The sequence below is a fragment of the Salmo trutta genome, chromosome 5, assembly GCF_901001165.1.
Source record: "Salmo trutta chromosome 5, fSalTru1.1, whole genome shotgun sequence".
NCBI classification, from domain to species: domain Eukaryota; kingdom Metazoa; phylum Chordata; class Actinopteri; order Salmoniformes; family Salmonidae; genus Salmo; species Salmo trutta.
In genome coordinates, this window is record NC_042961.1 from 20,482,331 (window position 1) to 20,505,334 (window position 23,004).

Sequence of the window (23,004 nt, forward strand, 5' to 3'; positions counted from 1 at the left end):
TATGGAGACAGAAACCTTCTACCTTAACGTAAGTAGACAATTGCAAATTATTAAATCCTTCCAATAGAATAAAAAATAAAAAAAATTTAGTTACGAATTGAACTTTAATTAAATGAGTTGACTCGTCACATGGGATGACTTCAGTGAACAGCAAAAGGGAATATTGAATGATCCATCGCATCTCCCAAAAACATTTGTAAAATGATAGTCTATAAACGAAAGCTTTGGAAGCCTGAGAGGAAGACAACCATTACATTTTACATTTTAGTCATTTAGCAGACGCTCTTATCCAGAGCGACTTACAGTAGTGAATGCATACATTTCATAATTTTTTCCCCCGTACTGGTCCCCCGTGAGAATCGAACCCACAACCCTGGCGTTGCAAACACCATGCTCTACCAACTGAGCCACACGGGACCTCCTCAATGTCCACCTCTTGAACATCAGACTCTGAGGCCTCTTCTTCCCTGTCACATTCCAACCTTGTTGAGGATGGCTCGTTGTCAGGCTCAAAACGCCTCAAATTTGCCCGGATGGCAACCAATTTTTCAACCCTTGTATTGGTCAGTCTGTTGCGAGTTTTGGTATGTGTGTTCCCAAACAAGGACCAGTTGCGCTCTGAGGTGGCTGATGTTGGTGGGATTTGGAAGATGGAGGCAACAGGGGAAAGAGCCTCAGATCAACAAAGTCCCTTCCACCAGGTGGCTGATGAGATATGTTGGCACGACTGCCATATTGCATCTTCATCCCAAAGCCCTTGCTTGGAAGTGTACTTCACCAGACTGCCAAGAACCATGCCCCCATCCAGGCTAAGGTGGCAAGATACATTAGTGATGACACCATAGGCCTTGTTGATCTCTGCACCAGACAGGATGCTCTTGCCAGCATACTTGGGGTCCAACATGTACGCTGCGGCGTGTATGGGCTTCAGGCTGAAGTCTTCATGCTTTTTGATGCATTTCAGAACTGCAGTTTCCTCTGCTTGGAGCAACAGTGAAGTGGGCAGGGCAGTACGGATTTCTTCTCTTACATCTGCGAGTCTGAACATCAGACAGGATGGTATTGTCTCCCTCAATTCGTGCAATGGCTACTGCTATAGGTTTCAGGCTGCTACCACTCTCTCCCAAAATACATCATCCAGGATGATCCTCTTGATGGGGCCGTCCAGTAATATGGCCATTTCATGAAGACTCCTTCCCCTCCAGGAGACTGTCAAACATGACAACACCACCCCAACGGGTGTTGCTGGGCAGCTTTAATCTGGTGCCCTTATTCTTCTCACTTTGCTTGGTGAGGTAGATTGCTGCTATAACTTGATGACCCTTCACATACCTAACCATTTCCTTGGCTCTCTTGTAGCGTGTATCCATTGTTTTAAGTGCCATGATGTCCTTGAGGAGCAGATTCAATGCATGAGCAGCACAGCCAACGGGTGTGATGTGAGGGTAGGACTCACCCACTTTAGACCAAGCAGCCTTCATGTTCGCAGCATTGTCTGTCACCAATGCAAATACCTTCTGTGGTCTAAGGTCATTGATGACTGCCTTCAGCTCACCTGCAATGTAGAGACCGGTGTGTCTGTTGTCCCTCGTGTCTGTGCTCTTGTAGAATACTGGTTGAGGGGTGGAAATGCAGTTAATTATTCTTTTCCCACGAACATTCAACCACCCATCGGTAGTACAGTCTGCAATACAGTCTGCTTTCTCTATGATTTGCTTGACCTTCTGTTGAACTCTGCATCCAGCAAATGAGTAGATAAAGCATGTCTGGTTGGAGGGGTGTATACTGGGCGAAGAACATTCAGAATTCTCAACAAAACACATTGCCTGTGAGCATCAGAGGTGAACCAGTTGCATACACAGCTCGAGCAAGACATTCATCAGTATTTCTCTATGTTCCTCCATTGAGTCAAAAAAAACTTCTGATTCCAGGAGGACCGTGAGCTGTTGCTATCAATAAGGCATCTGATTCATCATTTTCACCTCGAATAGAAGTACAGGGACTTTTGTCAGAGGTTGCTTGTTGTGAGCGCTGAGGGAACTTTATGCACTTGGCCAGATGATTCTGCATCTTTGTTGCATTCTTCACATATGATTTGGCACAGTATTTGCACATGTACACAGACTTTCCTTCTACATTAGCTGCAGTGAAATGTCTACACATATCAGATAGTGCCTGTGGCATTTTCCTGTAAAGATTAGGAAAAAAATGATCAAAGAAAAACCCAAATACAATTCCATGTACAGATAAATAGTTAAGCAGCTAGATTAAATAACTCCTTTGTAAGATAAATGTTTTAAAATGAAAACAGGTGAATTAACACTCAGTTAGGAGGGTCAAGCAAGCTAAAACCCACATAGTGGCAAAAACTAACTAGCAGAAATTGTTAACAAGTTAGAAATGATTTAAACACTTTCCTGTAGGCTACTATTTTCTAGTTAAAAAACAATCATGTATGTCATATAAAATATATTCACCCCACCCAGTGAATTGGGGATAATTTAACCAAAATATGCCACAAGACCTAGAATTGCCTTATGTTTTTCCCACAAAAAAGGTTCACTGTCATAAGACAACTTTTTTTATGAATTTAAGCAAAATTCCCAGGCTTAACTTCCCATGGAAAATTTCCGGAAATTTACCGGTTAAAGTTTCCGACCCTTTGCAAACCTAACCACACCACATAAAACCATTACATGGAGCATAGTGTGTTAGTTTAAATCTATATGAGACATTCATCTTATACAGATGTTAAAGTGACATTAACAAAGGACATGAGTCTTGAGTAAATGTTTCTACAACGTCAAGGGGCTAAAACAGCTTTGGGAACAAGTGGAGTTTAAAAGTAGAGGGTGGAATCTGATTGGGCGGTCATGAGTCAAGTCGCTCTGGGAGCTTTCAACCATCAGAGCTTTTCTTTCGAAGGATGAACACAAGATAATAGGTGATAAAAGCAGGGTCCAAAATAACTCCATTAGTTTCTAACGAAACTTGATGGAAAAAGACTGAAGGCACTGGCCTGTATTTATTACCGCTGAAGTCATTAACAGGCACCCACGCCATTTTCAAGCCTCCATTCCCTCATCCAAGCTCCGATTCATTTGTGACATGCAGCCGACATTTCAATCTTTCTCTTACATTGAAGTCAACCAGGCCAATTTATGATGATAACATAAAAGCTTTCTATCTGAAGTAAACCCCGGCCCAAGAGCGAGAGAAGGCCAACAGCATCATTGTAGAAATGGATACACACTTGCTCCCTTTAACCCATTACTTAACACAGTGAAAAAAGAGCGGCGTGACTGTGCTGGTGGCTTTTGAGTATGCACATCTCACACTGAGCCACCTGTTACACAGACTGGTAATGGCACCTGAAAACATCTCAGGAGACTAAGGCCCAGCGCTCAGACAGAGAAATGGATGGCTGTGGAGGGGGAGAGCCATTAATCCCTCTGTGGAATGGGCTGTCAGGGGACCCATGGAGAGAGCCGTTTGGGGCTCACTTTACACACTAACTACATAGCAAGAGGACAAATGGCAGACAGGGAGGTAGAAGGAGAGTGTGAGCGCACGCAGTTATACAATACATATACAAAAGTATGTGGACACCCCTTCAAATTAGTGGATTCGGCCATTTCAGCCACACCCGTTGCTGACAGGTGTATAAAATTGAGCACACATCCATGCAATCTCCATAGACAAACATTGGCAGTAGAACGGCCTCCCTGAAGAGTTCAGTGACTTTCAACGTGGCACCATCATAGGACATTCCAACAAGTCAGTTTGTCACATTTCTGCCCTGCTAGAGCTGCCCCGGTCAACTGTAAGTGCTGTTATTGTGAAGTGGAAATGTCTAGAAGCAACAACGACTCAGCCGCAAAGTGGTAGGCCACACAAGCTCACAGAACGGGACTTCCGAGTGCTGAAGTACGTAACGTGTAAAACAAATCGTCTGTCCTCGGTTGCAACACTCACTACAGAGTTCCAAAACTGTCTCTGGAAGCAACGACAGCGCAAGAACTGTTCATCGGGAGCATCATGAAATGGGTTTCCATGGCAGATCAGCTACACACAAGCCTAAGATCACCATGCGCAATGCCAAGCGTCAGCTGGAGTGGTGTAAAGCTCACCGCCATTGGACTCTGGAGCAGTGGAATCACGCTTCACCATCTAGCAGTACGACAAACGAATATGGGTTTGGCGGATGCCAAGAGAACACTACCTGCCCGAATACCTAGTGCCAACTTTAACGTTTGGTGGAGGAGGAATCATGACAATCTAGACGATTCTGTGCTTCCAACTTTGTGGCAACAGTTTGAAGAAGGCCTTTTCCTGTTTCAGCATTACAATTCTCCCGTGCACAAAGAAAGGTCCATATAAGAAATGGTTTGTCGAGATCGATTTGGAAGAACTTGACTGGCCTGCACAGAGCCCTGACCTCAACCCCATCGAACACCTTTGGGATGAATTGTAACGCCGACTGCGAGCCAGTCCTATTCGCACAACATCAGTGCCTGACTTCACTAATGCTCTAGCGGCTGAATGGAATCAAGTCCCCACAGCAATGTTCCAACACCTAGTAGAAAAACTTCACAAAAGAGTGAAAACTGTTATAGCAGCAAAGGGGGGAACAACACCATATTAAATGTCCATGATTTTGAAATGAGATGTTTGACAAGCAGGTGTCCACATAGTTTTGGTCATGTATTGTATGTTTGAACATGAGTGTGCGCTTGTATGTCTTGTGTGCTCTGCCATACCTTTCTCTGTGCGGAGCCGTTTGAAGGAGTCCGTCTTCGAGACCCCGGGGTCGGAGATGACCTTGGAGCCCAGCTTGACAGTCAAGTCGATGGAGTGGTAGCCCTGGGGCAGCTTGCGGTCGTAAAGTAGGGTCAACAGCTGGGCCAGTGTCATCTCTGCCGGCAGGGGCTGACCTGGGGGGGGGGGGTGGAGGGATGAGACAGCGTTCACAGTGAGGAACCAAAACCTTGTGGTCACTCTCTGGTCACACTACCAGGCCCAGAGGGACAGAAAACACATGACAGCTACGTGACATGAAGGCTAGTGACCTATTTAACAATGACTACATGTGAAGACGAGACATTACGGACGGAGTGCTGCTTTTGCCCATAGTAAATGTTTGTCTTTGCAAACAAAGGTCTGATCATATCTTCGCTCATCTTCCCTGAGTTAGGTATAACTTGGATCTTGCTGGCCTTAAGGAGATAGACTGGGGGTAAGGCCCTTTGATAGACTAGCGTCCTGTCCAAGGGGTGTACTTGTACATCAAGCTGCGTCACGCTACAGAAACAGGCTGCTGCTCCTATGAGCTGTTACAGCTCACACAAGCCAAGGCTCGTGCAAGGCTACTTACGTTTACCATGACAACCCAGGGTCACAACACTACAGACTAGAAAAAGCCAAAGGACACTCAGGCACACTGGCTCAATGAATTGGCTTCGTTAGATGAACAGGCTTCACTTGGCGGAGGGAAGGTGCTGGAGAGAGAAGGGAGCTGTTTGTGTGTACACAGTACCTGGTAGCAGCTTGTGGTAGAGGTGGAAGACAGGCACGCTGAGAGTTTTGGCAGAAGGGTCCACACCTGAGGCTGTCAGCTTATCGCTCATCACACGACCCCTCCGCGAAGGGGGACGGGGAGGGGTCGACAGGGCTCTCTTCGACTGGGACTTCAAGCCTGAAAGGGAAACACACTCCAGTCATTTACCATGTAAAATGTACTTTTATATGCTAGTGAATGTGATCCTAGAGGTGAGGGCTTCTGTCTAGTGCTTCTTATCAAACACTGTCTATATTTTGGGATATTTTACACATTGTATTTCCATATACAAATAGACCAATCGTTTACATTCAGTGCAGGAGCTCAACATAGGGCTGGAAGCACAGCTTTAAGCAAAACAACACCTGCCATCTAATTGGTGCTTTAGAATCAATTAATCCATTCCTGCGAAGCCACAATGATTGGCAGGCGTGGGAAGGAAGGGATGCGGTGAGGGTTTGAGGAGGAGGGGGCCAAACGTGTACCTGAGGCCACGACGACACTGTAGTTGTCCTGGAAACCGCTGTCTGTCTTCATCTTCTCCTTCTCGTCGTGATTCTTCTTCTCCTTGTCCTCTTTCTGCTCATTGATCAGCTTGGCTGTGATGCTGGGGGTGTCTGAAAGAGGGAGGGAGCACGTTAGAGCCACCCTTCGGCAACAAGCCATCAAAGCCACTTGTGTGAAAGACTAGATGCTAATTGTCATAATATGCACAGCCCCAGTGGCTGACTAGCCATGGGCACACAAGTATTGACTAAAGTCCGATTTGTCGGTTGACCGATATTAAATTGAGCGATATTAGTTTTTTACTATTCTAAATTTGTTACCAACGTAATTAGACCAGTAAACAGTAATTATTTTCATGCCATGGTATACAGTCTGATATACCACGGCTATACATTTGGGTGAGGTTTTTTCACCCTCGCCTGGGTAGCCTTATTTCACTGCCAAAAATAAAAATAAAACCATCAAACGTTGGTGTTCAGCGAAATAACACACTATCAAACACAGGTAGCCTAGTCAAATAACATCCAATCACATCAAACGTTACTCTCGCGGGAACCCTTCACTCTTGAGCAGACATTTGGAAACTAAACATGACAATTTGACCAATAAGCCACGGGAGTTTTTTGAGCGAGAATAAAGACGACTTTCGAGTAGTAAGACGTATAAAAGCAACAGATACCATTAATAAGGGGCTAGAAGCATCTTATATGGTGAGCTACCGCGTGGCTAGGACAGGCAAGCCGCATACTATTGTGGAGGACTTAGTTCTTCCTGCTGCCGCAATGCTGGGGGAAAAGGCCAAAAAACCTACACAGACTACGCCTTCATCAAACACTGCTTCACGACGTATCAGTGACATGGCAGGATATGTTTTGAAACAATTACTGCTTCGCATTCAAGCCAGTGAATTCTATGCGTTACAGCTGGATGAGTCAACATACGTGGCGGGCCTGGCACAGCTCCTGGTATATGTCCGTTACGTTTATGGGGGGTCAATTAAGGAAGACATCCTCTTCTGCAAACCACTGGAAACCAGAACAACAGGAGAGGATATTTTTTAAGTACTGGACAGCTTTGTGACATCAAATGGACTTTGGTGGTCAAGATGGATTGGTATCTGAACTGATGGCGCAAAAGCCATGACAGGGAGACATAGCGGAGTGGTAACGTGCGTGCAAGCAGTTGCTCCCGACGCCACTTGGGTACATTGCAGCATCCACCATGAGGCTCTTCCTGCCAAAGGAATGCCTGACCGCTTGAGACATTTTGGACACCACAGTGAAAATGGTTAACTTTCTTAAAGCAAGCCCCTGAACTCTTGTGTATTTTCTGCATTGTGCATGATATGGGCAGCGACCATGTAACGCTTTTACAGCATACAGAAGTGCGCTGGTTATCAAGCTGACACTTTTTTTTTTTAATTGAGAGATGAGCTTAAAGTTACTTTTACTGACCATAATTTTTCACTTGTCTGACCGCTTACATGATGACAAGTTTCTCACACGACTGGCCTATCTGGGTGATGTTTTTTCTCGCCTGAATGATCTGAATCTAGGATTACATTCAATGTGCGGGACAAAATTGTGGCTATGATTAAGAAGTTGGAGCACTTCTCTGTCTGCATTAACAAGGACAACACACAGGTCTTTCCATCATTGTATGATTTTCTGTGTGCTAATGATCAAGCTTACAGACAATGTCAAATGTGATATTGTGAAGCACCTGAGTTAGTTGGGTGCGCAATTATGCAGATACTTTCCCGAAATGGACGACACAAACAACTGGATTTGTTATCCCTTTCATGGCCTGCCTCCAGACCACTTAGCGATATCTGAACAAGAGAGCCTCATCGAAATTGCAACAAGCGGTTCTGTGAAAATTGAATTTAATCAGAAGCCACTGCCAGATTTCTGGATAGGGCTGCTCTCAGAGTATCCTGCCTTGTCATATCGAGCTATTAAGACACTGATGCCCTTTGCAACCACATACCTATGTGAGAGTGGATTCTCGGCCCTCACGAGCATGAAAACTAAATACAGGCACAGACTGTGTGTGGAAAATTATTTAGGACAGACTCTACAATACAAGCCAACACTGCAGAGTTACATGCATCCTTTCAAGCCCACCCTTCTCATTAACCTGTGGTGAGTTACTCACAATTTTCGATGAACAAAAAGTTGTGTAAGATGGTTAAATAAATAGCAACATTTTTTATTATTATTATATTATTATTTGTGCCCTGGTTCTATAAGAGCTCTTTGTCACTTCCCATGAGCAGGGTTGTGACAAAAACAAACTCGTTCTTATGTTTAATAAATGTATTGCGTAGTGTGTGGCAGGCTTACAATGATGGCAAAAAACAACATTTGAGAGTGCGCTGACCCTGGTGCTAGAGGGGCTACGCAGCTGGAGGTTGAATGTTTGAAGGGGTACGGGACTATAAAAAGTTTGGGAACCAATGCACTAGACTGTTTCTCAAGATGAAAAATATTTGGTCTTTCTGGTGCTCCTACAGTTTGTGGTGCTTACATGAATGTTCTTGCATCAAATTTAAGAAATCAGGTTTCTGAGTATCTTTATAGGGCTGTTTAAATCACAATCCATACAATCCATTCTTCTTTTCATTCGAGCTATAATAATAAAAATCTGCAGATTTAGCAGTTATGGTGAATATTTCCACTCTAAAATTGGAAATCGGTATTGAATCAAATATCGGTCAAGTTCTAATACTGACATCAACCCTAATGTAGGCGCAAACAAGGCTATGCAAACAACTAGAGATACAATTAGCTAACAAGTAGCTAGCCCATCTCAGTCCTCCATTCCCTGAGAGTTCAGATAAAATGGGCTTGATAGCAGATAATCTGGCATTAGCAATTCCAAGGGCAACTAACAGCAGGCTCCTATAAAAAGACCCCTGGCTAGCACTAGCTGTTTGCAGCCGTCTCTGCTGTGCTCCCTTGCACATGTAAATATTGGACTATAGATTGTGACTTCCTGTATTATACTTAAGCCAAAATGTTTATTCTATTCTACTGAGCCATTTACTTTATGTTCGTATTCTTATCTTGTATTATTTCTTATAGTTGAGAAGGAAACTGCAAGTAAGCATTTCATTGGACGGCTATACCATGTGTATCCTGTACATACGACTAATAAAATGTAAAAACTTGTATTATTAACCGAGCCTACCCCTGCCTTCCTGGGTAGCGCCAGAAATTATAGGTGTGGACACCATCCCACTACGGAGAAGGGGACAGGCCGGGTTAGTTTATAGACAGGGCCCAATTACTATTTCAGGAAATGGAAGGGTTATTTATATAGCGCACAAGGAAAAATTGGATTCAGTGCTTCTTAAATAACTCTGGTAAAGGCCAAAACCTATCAGTCCAGCAGCTTGCACAGGGCTATTTCAATCACAGGGTTGACCAGCAGGGTGCAATAAAGGGGAATGAGGGTGTGGCATTTAACTTGCACTATGTTAGGCTTGTGGGTCTAACATAGTGCCAGTTTACTGTTGAAAAGTGATATCCCAAGTATAAATACAATAAAGTATATACACTAAAGGGTAAAAAAATAAGTTGATCAAAATTGTGTTTTTTAAAAGTTTTTTTGTTGTTGACACATGCAAACTTTGAGTAGGGCATTAAAAAAGTTGATCTGATGGCTAATCCATGTCATCCACCTCTCCCTTGCTTGATGAACAATATAGAAAACCGAACAAGAGAGGAAAAACCCACACCCCCACTTCTGCTATGTCATGACTTACCTGGACCACCTATTGAGATGTGCCTTTTGTTAAGTATACTGAACAAAAATATAAAACAGAACATTTAAAGTGTTGGTCCCATGTTTCAACGCCTCATACGCACAAAAAGTGTATTTCTCTCAAATGTTGTGCACAAATTTGTTTACATCCCTGTTAGTGAGCATTTCTCCTTTGCCAAGATAATCCATCCACCTGACAGGTGTGGCATATCAAGAAGCTGATTAAACAGCATGAACATTACACAGGTGCACTTTGTGCTTGGGACAATAAAAAGGCCACTAAAATTTGCAGTTTTGTCACAACACAATGCCACACGTTTTGAGGGAGAGCGCAATTGGTATGCTGACTGCCAGAATGTCCACCACAGCTGTTGTCAGAGAGCTGAATGTTAATTTCTCGACCATAAGCTTCCCTGTAGCTCAGTTGGTAGAGCATGGTGTTTGCAACGCCAGGGTTGTGGGTTCGATTCCCACGGGGGGCCAGCCCAGGGAAAAAAATTTAAGTCGCTCTGGATAAGAGCGTCTGCTAAATGACTAAAATGTAAAAAATGTAAATGTAAATAAGCTGCCTCCAACGTAATTTTAAATAAGTTGGCAGTACATCCAACAGGCCTCACAACCGCAGACCACGTGTAACCACGCCAGCCCTGGAACTCCATATCCGGCTTCTTCTCTTGCGGGATCGCCTGAGGGGGGTACTACGGAGTATTTAGGTCTTTAATAAAGCCTTTTTGTGGGGAAAAACTCATTCTGATTGGCTGGGCCTGGCTCCCCAGTGGGTGGGCCTATGCCCTCCAAGGACCATCCATGGTTGCACCCCTGCCCAGTCATGTGAAATCAATAGATTAGGGTCTAATGAATTTAATTAAATTGACTGCTTTCCTTATATGAACTGTAACTCAGTAAAATCTATGAAACTGTTGTATGTTGCATTTATAATTCTGTTCAGTATAAATCACCTGTTAAATGAGGTGAAAAGGAGACTGGCGTGCCACTAAGTAAATGTAGCTATGCACTTTCGTTCTCTCTAAACAGTTAGCAGTTAGCACCAGCTGATCCACTCTGTAGCCATTGATCAGAGAGCCATCTTCACCTGCTGGAAAGCTAATATGGCGGGACGCTCTTACGCCTTGATGTTAATGAGGCGATGTGAGTGGACGCAGCAGTCGCATGGAAAGGTCAATGTTAATGCCCAGGGAGATTGTGTGTGTGTGTGTGTGTGTGTGTGTGTGACTGTATGAGGTGCTGACATGGGGTATAAACTTCAATTATGACTGCCTTTTCAAATTTAAGGACCCAGTGAGAAGAGCTAAAATGCTTGAATGACGAGCAGCGTACGGAGAGTGGGTTTCCCCCATTTAGATCCTGTGTGTCTGTCGTTGTGGGAGGAGGGTTTATCTGAGTGGCACTGGAAACACCCAGCTCCACTTTATCTGAGGACCACATAATATTGATGAGGTTGATGCTGGGGCTACAAGGAAGTATGTTTAAAAGTAATTTCCGTTCTCTAACACTAATTGCCCAACCTGTCAATAGTGACGGATGGGTAGGGGCAGCAGACGTACCTGACACCCGGTCCAGGACTTCAGCGAGGGTGGTGGAGATGGGAAGGTGGAGGGTGCGGTACTTGTGCCCTGCTCCGTACATGGGGTGCTGAATCACATGGCTGGTAGCGTTAATGCGTCCCTTGTACAGCTGAAGAGAGATGAGAAAGTATTAGGACAGTACAAGTACATAACACCACTGCCACCAATGTTATGAATGGTCGTGACTTCAAGTGAGAGATGAAAGATTCAGGAGCACAATGCAGGGCCACTTCTGGAGTGAATGAAGCCGGCCTTGGCTGTAGACTTCCACTCCTGCCTTCATTGGAAATAACAAGGCTTCTCATTCAGGCATGAATGTTACATGTGCACAACATTGAAGGTGACATCCATTGCTTTCTGCAACCTGCAGGCGACAGGCATGGTGTTGCCAGAGCACGGCTCAGCCGCTTAGGTTGCACGGACAGCTCACTGTAGCTCCAAACACAACCTCAGCCTCCTCACTCAGTCCCCACAGTACACACTCCAGACAAAATCACTACACTACAAACACTAGCCTGGCAGGAGATTTAGATTATGTAACCTAAAAGGCTGTTTGAAACATGCACCTTAAAAAAGGTACTGGTGGCTTTTAGGCAAGTCTGATAGACCTCTCATAGGAAGCGAAATGTTCTAGACTCCATATCTTGGTATGGTAGCTAGCACAATAAAGTACACTATTTTTAGATTGACAGCAAATCAAAATGTCAAGTTCCCTCCAGTGAGAAGCAGATTAGGGAGAAATTGAGTGAGGCTTTCTTAAATATCAAAGATCAAATTAAGAGTCTTTTCAACGCTGATGAAATAAAAATGTTGAGCCAGTGTAGAGTAAACCATTAACGCTTTTTTTTAGATCTAAAAACGCCTGATGGAGTAAAAAAATATATATATATTTTTAAGGTAAAAGGCACCACAAAGTCTGACATGAGCTATTTCGGGGTCCTATAAATTCTGCATTGCGGAGAACACACACGCAATCCAGACGTTAAACCGGAATTCAACTGTATTCAAACATTTGTTGAATTTAGAAGGAAATCAACTGAATGTATTGAACTTATTAGAAAATGCATTAATTTGCCCAAGACATGAACAAAATGCATCAGTGATCCGTATGTTACGTGGAAGAATGTGTCATTATTCTTTGCATCAATCTAGTGGCCATTTGTTTAGCAAACTCTGCAATCACATGAGCGCTACAGAAACGTCGCAAAAGAAAAACATTTCTCTTGCTGGTGCACACTCGTAAAAATCATAATTATAAAAATATTGGTCCCCTGATGTGTTTTAAGCATTGTTGTGGACCTAGAACATCTAATTGTATTTCTGACAGCGAAAAAACAGATAAAAACATGGAAAAAACTAAACTGAACCAGGAATTTAAACATTTTTTTTTATAGGGCCCTATCTAGGGCTATTGCAGTGACCGTATTAATGCCACATTGGCAGTCATGAGTCATGAACGCCGTAGTTGATACGCATATTAGAGCTTATGCATACCTGAATTAAAATAATGATTGCACCGTTATACAACACCATGATACAATACATAGCCTACCGTATATGCACTGCAGAAAAGGGGAAAAAAATGATTTAAGATGTCTTTGATATATAATTGGTCGAGCCTATACTCCAAAATTAACAAATTCTAGTAAATCGCCTTTGATTGTGGACTGTATTATTATGCATACTGGAGAATGGTTACCTTAAGCTACGCTCAAAACCTTTTAGCCATGAGTCTGGGAAAGAACTGTGATGGAAAATGTTATGTTGGTGCTTTTCTATTTATACATTTCTGTGGTCTGTGTTCGTGCTTTTCTAATAACCGTTTTCTGTGTTCATGAAAGTAACTGATTGCACGAATCCTCACTATCAGTATCTGCAATTTGGCAGAACGTCCAGACCCTTGTATTGAGAACGAAAGCTCTCTCAGTTTCAAGGTCTCAGCATAGAGAGAAGAAGCCTATCGGTCTGCCACAAGCATGACCCAGTATTGGTCGGTCACATGAATGAAGCAAACGTTGATTCATTAATTTTGGATGAATAAGTGAAATCATGCAAATATAACTTGTCTGTACATAAGAGACCTCACGGGACTGCCCCGGGAGAGCTCCTGACAGACGTTCACTATGGCGCATCAAGTTGGTTGGAACCTCTCCAGTTAACCGATTAATAAACAATGATTATTCAAGATGGACTTTGAGTGTCCCTGTGTAAGAATTTCCACAATAGAATATATAGGCCTAGGTGATGCTATTGGTTTGTTGATTGTACAGGGCGGCTTACAGAGTTAGCCTACAATTATAGTGAATTTGTATTCGATTTTGAATAGCCTAGTAATTAGGCATTTTTAATATTTCCATAATTTATATGCTGCCATTACCTTTAGCTACAGAATCTCACTACCGTGCATTTTCATCTCTTCCTTTCTCTCCTTCATTCCTTTCTCAAGCACACAGAAAGGGGCTGTCAGTTTAATGAAATGATTCGTTATGAAAATATGTTACTATCGATGTTCCCGAACAGATTTCACTTGATTTACCAAATTAAGCACTGGGTAGCTGCAGGAATAGGGTTGGGGAGCCCATGGCATACAATGTTTGGGTGGAATATCACCTGCCGCGCAGCGAAAAGCTGCATGCTCCTAGACACAGTGGTCGATGCGTGGCGTGAAACTGTTCTTATAAGCCCAGACATTCCTATATGCAATTGCGTGTGAAAGCAGAGTTTAGATGGGTGCCACTAAAAAGAAGAGATCCCAGCTGCTACTATATTTATTTCTCAGCTGCTCATATTAAGCACATGCTCCCCTACAAAACCAGTTGCCTACCCGGCATGATTGAAAAACGAACAGGCGGGCAAGTGGCCTCCATTCGCTATTAGAGGGCATACGGATGACATGTCATTTTTCCCTAGCCCCTGTTCCTGCACATTTGATAAATGGGCCATTTCAATCAAAACAAATGTTACATATTAGCGAAGACAAGATTAAATTGAGAATAGTCTGATGGGTGAAAATATGATACCTTGAGAGAACAGCGTGTGCAGCTTGATGCAAAATAGCGCAAGCTTTTTTTAGCTACATTCTCAATTCAGAAGCATATAGTCGCACCATGCAGCCCATACATATGTGTTGATATCTAAGACATTCTAAGGTTTGCATCATTCACAACTAAAGTTGCCAAATAACCAAATCTGGCGTATAGGACGGGTTTCAAATGATCACTTTAACGCTCAACAGCACTCTCTCCGGAATGGGAAAAATCTAGTTTTTTTGTGGCTTCTATCAACGTAATTTTTTTGCAGCATTTACAATCCCCCATACCTATTTTAAATATATATATCTTCCATAAAATATATGTTCCTTTCTTATTTTCCCCTCATCTTACCACCCCTCCCCTAATTGAAGTAAACTAATTAAAATATTCTTTCTATTTTATTCAGCCAAGTAAAAAGATTTTATTCTTACTATAAAATCATATACAATAACGGCACGGGACTTAAGCATGTCTTGTCTGCTAAACGGACAAGCCTAAAGAATGACCCATAGCTAAAGAACATACAACTCATATTCTGTTCTTCTGAAATACACTTTCTTTAAAACCCGACTAAAATAAAAGGGATTTATTGTGATGTGTATATTAAATAGATTTAGACTTCTTTAAAACGTAGATGTTCCAAAGGCACGCATCAGCTGCTTGTATGCATGGAGGCCCGGAGATTATAAACGTGTTTATGTTAATTAACGGTCAATTACAGAGAGACCGAGTCTTTTGCTGGAGAATAACCAGCTGACAAAATATCATGACCACCACAGCCCTCGCCCTACCTAATGTGTAAACACATTATCATGTAGACCCATCCTGCTATTAATCACCTACTGATCATACATAATTAACCTTCACTGATGTGATTCCCAGGACACCTTGTGTAATTTAGCACACAAATGACCTAAATTAGAGTCTAAAAGAGAGGTATGTTTGGCTCGTCATGCATAACCAGAAACCTTTTGGCATGCCATGCACAAATAATCCTTCACCATGCCCAAGGAATGACCCTTACCCTTCCCTGATACTGTTTAATATCATCAAAACAGGATGGGGCAGAATAATGAGGACAATGAGAGGCTGGCTGGAGGTTCAAATGAAATTAGCTTTAGACAATTGAAACCACTTTCTCCCTCCCTATCATGACTGCTCTCTAAACTGCTCGCATGACAACTAATCATTGAGGAGGGTGAAATATGGAGCATTAATTTGACTGAGGTGCAGTGCTGTTTCTACGACAAGCATCAGTCTGGGAAAAGCCTGCAAGTGAGTGTGGAGTGATTTTCTGTACTACTTCGCTGGCCTCTTGTGGTCACCTTGGGATATCACATCACTCTGACGGTTCTTTCCTTTCCAATTTGGAGGAGAATGAAATTGCTCCAAGTAAGGTGAGCTGATCCTAGATCAGAGCCTACGGAAACTTGGTACCCACCGGACAGGGCGACTGCAGGAAGACTGTGACCTTCTCATCCTCTAGCATGAGCTGCAGGAAGAGCCTGCGGATGAAGCCAGAGATGTTGCCAGAGACGGGCACGCTTCCACGCTGGGGGGCCGACTGGAAGAGCTCACACAGCACCTACAGAGAACAAGAGCCCACCAAAGACACACGTTAGTAATCTATTAGATATGGTTGGTAAGGGTGGAAATGTGTGTAGTCAATGCATTCCACCAGACCTGTGCCATGAGCCGCTGGTTGTTGGGGTGGCAGGAGATGCACTGCAGGAAGAAGGCCACTGTGGCGTTCTCAATTGCAGTCCTCTGCTGGGTGGTGAGCCCGCTGCCCCGGGTCGAGGAGGCCAGAGAGTAGCGCGACCCTGAAGGCTGGGGTGGGGGCGGAGGAGGGGGGCAGCACGCACCACCGGGGGCAGCAGAGTGAGCTCCCGCGTGCCCATGGACACCGCTGGTTCCCCCTGCGCTGGCGCTGCTGTGGCAAAGCAGGAACAGCAAAGCGGTCCACAGCGGGTTCACCTCAGGCCCACCTATCCAGTCCTTCATGGCATGACTGTTCCCAACCTCAGTGAGGAAACGCAGCACTGGGGCTGCCAGCTCTGCAGACAGGGGTGCCCTGCTCTGAGAGGAAGATGACGAAGAGGAGTGGGGGTGGTGGTGCTGCCGTCGTTCGGCCTGGGCGGTGGAGGGCAGAGGTAGGCCAGCTGCAGCCAGGAGGCCACAGCAGAGTCCGGCCAGGCTGCGGACCAGCAAAGAGGGCAGGCCTGAGTCCAGCAGCTGCTCTATCGCCCCGGGTGACTGGGAAGCTGCAGCCAGAGTGGTCAGTTGTGACTCGGACAAGGCGATGGGTGGCCGCGCGTGTTTGGAGTCGTCAGTGAGGCCAGTGCTGGTGGTGGCGTTAGCATTGGCGCTGCTGAGGTCGTGCTGTTTCTTGCCATCGTCCGTCATGGAGAGGCGGTGCTGGGCGGCGGTAGGCGGGGCCACGATGCCCATCCAGGACATAAGCAGAGAGAAGTAGCTGGGGTGGATGTGGCACATGGAGCAGAGCAGGCTGTCTACTGCCTTCTTCAGCACCATGTTACACGGCAGGGACATGGACCAGTTGTACAGCAGTCTACAGGAGAGACAGGGACAACAGTATAAACAAAGCAACACACATCTTTCCCTCTAAATTCAACAGGTCAGAAACCTTAATCCTTCTGAATATTTTCACTCCACAAATATTGGCAGTGACACATTTGTATTTGTTTTGGCTCTGCACTCCAGCACTTTGGATTTGAAATTATACAATGACTATGACTTTAAAGTGCACTGTCAGCTTTAATATGAGGGTATTTTCATCCCTACCGGGTAAACCACTTAGAAATGGGGTGAAAATACCCTCATATTAAAGCTTACAGTGGAGCTCACTGTATGTTTGTACTTTGTTTTCCCTGTTCAAGTAAAGTGTTTACAGAGTATATAGTATTCATGTTTACAGAGGATGTGTGTAAAATGTAAGACATACCAAGATGGGGATGAGAGGAACTTTAGACTTAATCTACAGCTTGAAAACGTCAAGGAGCGGTTTTCTCACCAGGGTACAAAAAACGAATGTCCTTCAAACTGATTGCTCAAAGCATGCGAAAGCTCTGCTTAGCTTTTCATGACTGAACAAAAAGTACAGAATCACAGTGGATGCGCTAGACTGAGTAAAGCACCGAACAGGTATTTTTTTTCCTGACAATACAGCACTTACTCAAAGAGCTCTCTGTTGAGCAGCACTGGGAGGTCGTAGTTCACAGGCAACTCGTAACTGTGCCACAAGATGGCCGCCACACAGTGGAGGTGGGAGGGAGAGGGCATGACGAGGCCATACTCCCGTGACGAGGAGCTACTCTGGCGGATGTAGCCCACGGGGCCACTCCTCTTGTGTGCCGCCACCAGCGACGAGTCATGGACCCATTGGAGAAGGGCGTGGATCCTGGAAGGAGACAGGGATTACGTGGTCAATATTAACATATCACGAGCTGTTTTCACAGATCCAGATTACATAGACCCAGCAGTACTAGGCTCAACACTGCATCAGTAGATGTTAAGTGGTCTTTACCTATCCTTAGTCGCAGGATCCTGTGTGGTTCCCAGCTGGTAGAGGATGTCAATGGTGGAGTCTGAAGAGAGTCCGTTGAGCCTTCCGAAGAGCAGGGGACTGTTGAGGTCTAAACAGAAAAATCACAATGATTCAAGTCCAATGACAGAAGGCCAAGACCTATTTGTGAGATTCAAATGAGTACAATGTGATCAATGAGCGTTTAATTAATGTGACGGCTATGTACTCGTAGGGTCAGTGCAGGAGGCTGCACAGTTCCTCAGCAGGATGTCAATGAGCTTGAGGCCGATGCGGGTGGACTGCAGGCCGATCTTGACCAGCACGGCCTCGATGTTAGGCGAGTGCATGCCGCAGTAGGGAGACATAAGCAGGGCGGCGCAGGTTTGGAGCAGATTGGCAGTGGGGGCAGCGGCGCTGGCCATCATGGCCTCCAGGTCACTGACGTGGGTCAGACAGTGGTGAAGCAGACGTAGCCAGCCAATACTATGGGAGAGACAGATGGCAAGGTCACAGGTTAGGTAGAGAGATTTGCGGTGGCACGAGTGATGTTATTTTTTTATATGACACTCAAACCTCTACCTGGTTTTAGAGACCTGGTCCTCGGAGGGCAGGAAGGGGTTGTTGACGGTGGCTGAGGAGGTGTTGCCGAAGGCGGTGAGGCCAAGCAGTTTGATCTGGGACAGGCCCAGGGTGCTGGCGTCACGGGGTCGATGGAGCCTCAGACACACCGCAGACGCCACCTCAGCCTTCACCAGCTGGATCTTGATGTAGGTGAGGCCGCTGGTGATGATGGGTGTGGACAGAGGCAGCATGTTGACCCCGTCCGCACTGATCTCAACCGAGACCGAGGAGGGGCAGGCTTCGGAGAGGACAAAGAGACGGCAGAGTTAGCAATAGTAGATGAGGATGGAGTATGTTCAACTTCATTTACTCCAACTGGTACCGTCTGGCACAGAAGCATGAAAAATCCATGCAAGTTTTTGCATATTTAGAATGGCACTAGACAACACTGGTAGGTTAATATTTGAGTGGGTGAAATAAGCGGGTCATTATGAAAACTGTGCTTAAGGGGCAGTAGACGGTGTGCCCTTAAGGCACTTAAGCAAAGAGGAACAGATCTCCTGCTGGAACCAGAGAGCCGCAAGTCCTGCTGGTTTTCACTTAAACGATCAATTAGACAACTAGTGTCATTGATTGGCAAGAAAATTCTCAGAACGGTTTATATTTAATTCAGTCTCTGATTAAAAGACAAGTGCTCTGCACTATTTCCCCCCCCAGGGGGTTCTGTGGTGCTGTACTCACTGGCGAGGGAGGCCAGGTGTGGCTGGATGTGCAGCTCTTTCAGCAGCACGGCAGCAGGGAGGTGGATGGTGAGGTCACACCACGCCTCCTCTGGCAGGAAGATGTAGGACCAGGCCGCTGAGCGTGCCCGTCTGTGAGGGGGCGTGGCCTGAAGGAGGACCTCTGCCGGCTGGGCCGTGGGGCTGCTGGAGGTGATGGTGCCTGCAGAGAGATAAACAGCATTCAATAGGACACATGCACATTTTGACACCAAATAGAGGACAAAGGGAAAAACACAAGGCAAACTGCAACCATTCAAACACGAAAGGGAAAGCTCCACATACCGAGCGGAGCAAAGTTGTGGAGTCCCTCTGCGTTGTCGGGCTCGGAGGCTAGGACCCGGGCCTTGAGGCTGCCGTCAGCAGCCTTCCCTGGGCCAGTGTCCAGGAACTTCATGATGGTGGACACCATGCTTCGTGCCGTGTTCACTATGGCCCGTGTGCTGGTCACCATGTTGTTACAGATCAACTGAACCCCACCTGCACGTAGGTCAAATACAAACACAACATGTTTAGTCTAATGGACCATATACTAGGACATTTCCCCAAATGTATGTGCGTGTGTGTGTAGGTAGGTAGGTGTGCGCACCCATGTCGTGGAATGCCTTAAGTGCCTCACTGGTGTCCAGCACTCGGAGGATGAACCAGAGCAGAGGTTCAGACAGCTGGCATGTAGACAGAGAGCCCTGGGAGAAATACAAAGACTGCTTGAGATTTAAAAACTTTCAGCATCCATGGGTCAAACATTCAGAAATATTACAAACAGAAGTACTACACAAGCAAAAAATGTTTTGCCCTCAATCTCTTATTCTTCACAAGTAAATGTCTACACAGAAAAATCTAAATGACGCCCTTTTGGTCATGGCTGAGCTCAGTCTTACCTGTCTGCCCATGTACCCACAGGCCATGTAGGTGAGGATGGGCTGCAGCATGACCTGCACCGAGGTGGCCCTCTTGCTCAGTGAGGTGAGGATGGTGAACAGGCCGTCTCCTACAGAAATGGCATCTAGTCCGCCATGGAAGTTCTCATGCTTGGTCAGGTGGAGACCACTAGCACCTACAGACAGGAAAGTATCATCAATAACAAACATTTCAATATATTCAAATCGGCTAATAGGTGCTCCATATTAATAAAGCTTTCTAAAGGTAAGTGCGCAGATGCCTACCTATGATCATAGCCATGGCGCTGCTGTTGCACTGGCCCAGAGCCGAGAGGATCTGGCTCATGATCTGCTGGTTGGCCAGCACCAGGTCAGCCACTCCGGCCGCAGGGCCCTGGTTAGGGGTGGCCCCTCCAGCTGCCCCCTTCTTGCTCCCGCACACCTTCTCCTCGTCCGACGCGCTGCTGTCCGACGCCCCGCTGCCCGCCGGGGGCAGACGCCCGCTGAACTCACGGTCGCCCGACAGGGGCAGCTGAACCAGGGCGTTGACTAGCTTAAGCAGGTCGAACATGAGTTGGTCGCGGGTGGTCTCGCCGCACACCGCCTTGGCATCGCCGGGCCGGATGATGTTGGCAAAGAGGCCTCCGAAGCAGGCGCGGGCACCCACAGAGCTGTCGGAGCCGCTGCGGGACACCACCTTGTCAGAGCAGGTGATGTAGTGGTGCACCAGGAAGGTGATGGACTCGATGACAGAGGAGATGGTGCTCACCGACACCACCTCAAAGTTCTGCTCCAGGGTGAACTCTAACAGCTTGACCTGAGCATCCAGAGGACCCTGGCCAGACTGGAACGGACCCCTGAAGGAAGACGAGAAGAGATGGGGGTTATTGACGCTGGCACTTTACAACAATTCATTGTACTGAATGGAATCAAAAGGATGGCTTTTGTAGCAGCCCAGCTTTAACACATCAGATAAATTGAAGATGACTAGTTATCATTTGAATCATGTCTATTAAGTGCTGGGGTGGAACAAAAAGCTGCTCTTGATGTCTCTAGACAACCAACCTCTCAGTGGACAGGATGTGCATCAGTTTGAGCAGGAACTCGCTAAACATCTGTGGGCAGGTGGAAGAGAGGTGCACCTGGAGCCTGGTGAGGAACTCTTGCATAGCTTGGGTGGCGGTGGGGCCGACCTGGGAGCTGTACTGGCTGGTGCCATGGGGGTTGCCCCCAGACAGGAAACGTACAAGCACGTGCACCAGCGTAGGGTCTGACACCATCTGCTGGGCCGTGCTCTCGTGAGCTCCCATCCCACTGCTGGAGGCTGCTGACACACAGGACAAACACACACTCGATTAAAAAGGAGTACTGTTGAAGGTCCTTTGGTTTAAATTATCTTTGGTTACACTGCAACTTCGATAAGCATTTTACTATTTCACAATCCTCAATGTGAAACATCAGTAGGTGTGGCACTGTGTCTTGAGAGTGAGACCCTATTAATAACTTCTTATGGCTTGAATCCCGTTAGCAGGATCGATATGACAACAGCCAGTGAAAGTGCAGGGCACCAAATTCAAAACAACAAAAACCTCATAATTAAAATTCCTCAAACATAAAAGTATTATACACCATTTTAAAGCTTTACTTCTTGTTAATCAAGCCACAGTGTCTAATTTCAAAAAGGCTTTACTGCAAAAGCAAACCATATGATTATGTAAGGTCAGCGCCTACACAAAAAAACTGCCATTTTCCAGCCAAAGAGAGGAGTCACAAAAAGCAGAAATAGAGATAAAATGAATCACTAACCTTTGATCTTCATCAGATGTCACTCATAGGAATTCATGTTACACAATACATGCACACCCTTTAAGAGTGTGCTCCTAATCTCAGCTCGTTACCTGTATAAAAGACACCTGGGAGCCAGAAATCTTTCTCATTGAGAGGGTGTCAAAAAAAAAAAAAATAAACGTTTTGTTTTCGAGATGATAGTTTCCGGATTCGACCATATTAATGACCTAAGGCACGTATTTCTGAGTGTTTATTATATTATAATTAAGTCTATGATTTGATATTTGATAGAGCAGTCTGACTGAGCGGTGGTAGGCACCAGCAGGCTCGTAAGCATTCATTCAAACAGCACTTTCATGCGTTTTGCCAGCAGCCCTTCGTAATTCTTCAAGCATTGCGCTGTTTATGACTTCAAGCCTATCAACTCCCAAGATTAGGCTGGTGTAACCCATGTGAAATGGCTAGCTAGTTAGCCGGGTGCGCACTAATAGCGTTTCAAACGTCATTCGCTCTGAGACTTGGAGTAGTTGTTCCCCTTGCTCTGCATGGGTAGCGCTGCTTCGAGGGTGGCTGTTGTCGATGTGTTCCTGGTTTGAGCCCAGGTAGGAGCGAGGAGAGGGACGGAAGCTATACTGTTACACTGGCAATACTAAAGTCCCTATAAGAACATCCAATAGTCAAAGGTATATGAAATACAAATCGTATAGAGAGAAATAGTCCTATAATTCCTATAATAACTACAACCTAAAACTTCTTACCTGGGAATATTGAAGACTCATGTTAAAAGGAACCACCAGCTTTCATATGTTGTCATGTTCTGAACAAGGAACTTAAACGTTAGCTTTTTTACATGGCACATATTGCACTTTTACTTTCTTCTCCAACACTTTGTTTTTGCATTATTTAAACCAAATTGAACATGTTTCATTATTTATTTGCGGCTAAATTGATAGTATTTATGTATTATATTAAGTTAAAATAAGTGTTCATTCAGTATT

The 23,004-nt window shown here is 45.2% G+C and overlaps 1 protein-coding gene across 16 annotated transcripts in view; it reads right to left on the reverse strand.

Annotated features, from left to right (window-relative positions):
* birc6 (baculoviral IAP repeat containing 6) overlaps window positions 1-23,004 on the reverse strand; it is a 156,419-nt gene that overhangs the window by 78,274 nt on the left and 55,141 nt on the right. For 11 of the 16 annotated variants that reach the window (XM_029752882.1, XM_029752879.1, XM_029752880.1 and 8 more), the window contains exons 44-59: window positions 21,284-21,545; window positions 20,504-21,075; window positions 20,219-20,394; window positions 19,927-20,041; window positions 19,623-19,817; window positions 19,300-19,500; window positions 18,577-18,856; window positions 18,224-18,480; window positions 17,998-18,106; window positions 17,647-17,871; window positions 16,134-17,022; window positions 15,892-16,035; window positions 11,398-11,527; window positions 6,043-6,174; window positions 5,537-5,695; window positions 4,761-4,934 (exon numbers count right to left, since the gene is read on the reverse strand). In XM_029752882.1, the coding sequence (XP_029608742.1) occupies window positions 4,761-4,934; window positions 5,537-5,695; window positions 6,043-6,174; window positions 11,398-11,527; window positions 15,892-16,035; window positions 16,134-17,022; window positions 17,647-17,871; window positions 17,998-18,106; window positions 18,224-18,480; window positions 18,577-18,856; window positions 19,300-19,500; window positions 19,623-19,817; window positions 19,927-20,041; window positions 20,219-20,394; window positions 20,504-21,075; window positions 21,284-21,545 (4,020 nt within the window). The remainder of the gene's footprint in view (window positions 1-4,760; window positions 4,935-5,536; window positions 5,696-6,042; window positions 6,175-11,397; window positions 11,528-15,891; window positions 16,036-16,133; window positions 17,023-17,646; window positions 17,872-17,997; window positions 18,107-18,223; window positions 18,481-18,576; window positions 18,857-19,299; window positions 19,501-19,622; window positions 19,818-19,926; window positions 20,042-20,218; window positions 20,395-20,503; window positions 21,076-21,283; window positions 21,546-23,004) is intronic. The other 5 variants (XM_029752893.1, XM_029752891.1, XM_029752888.1 and 2 more) reach the window with 2 other exon arrangements.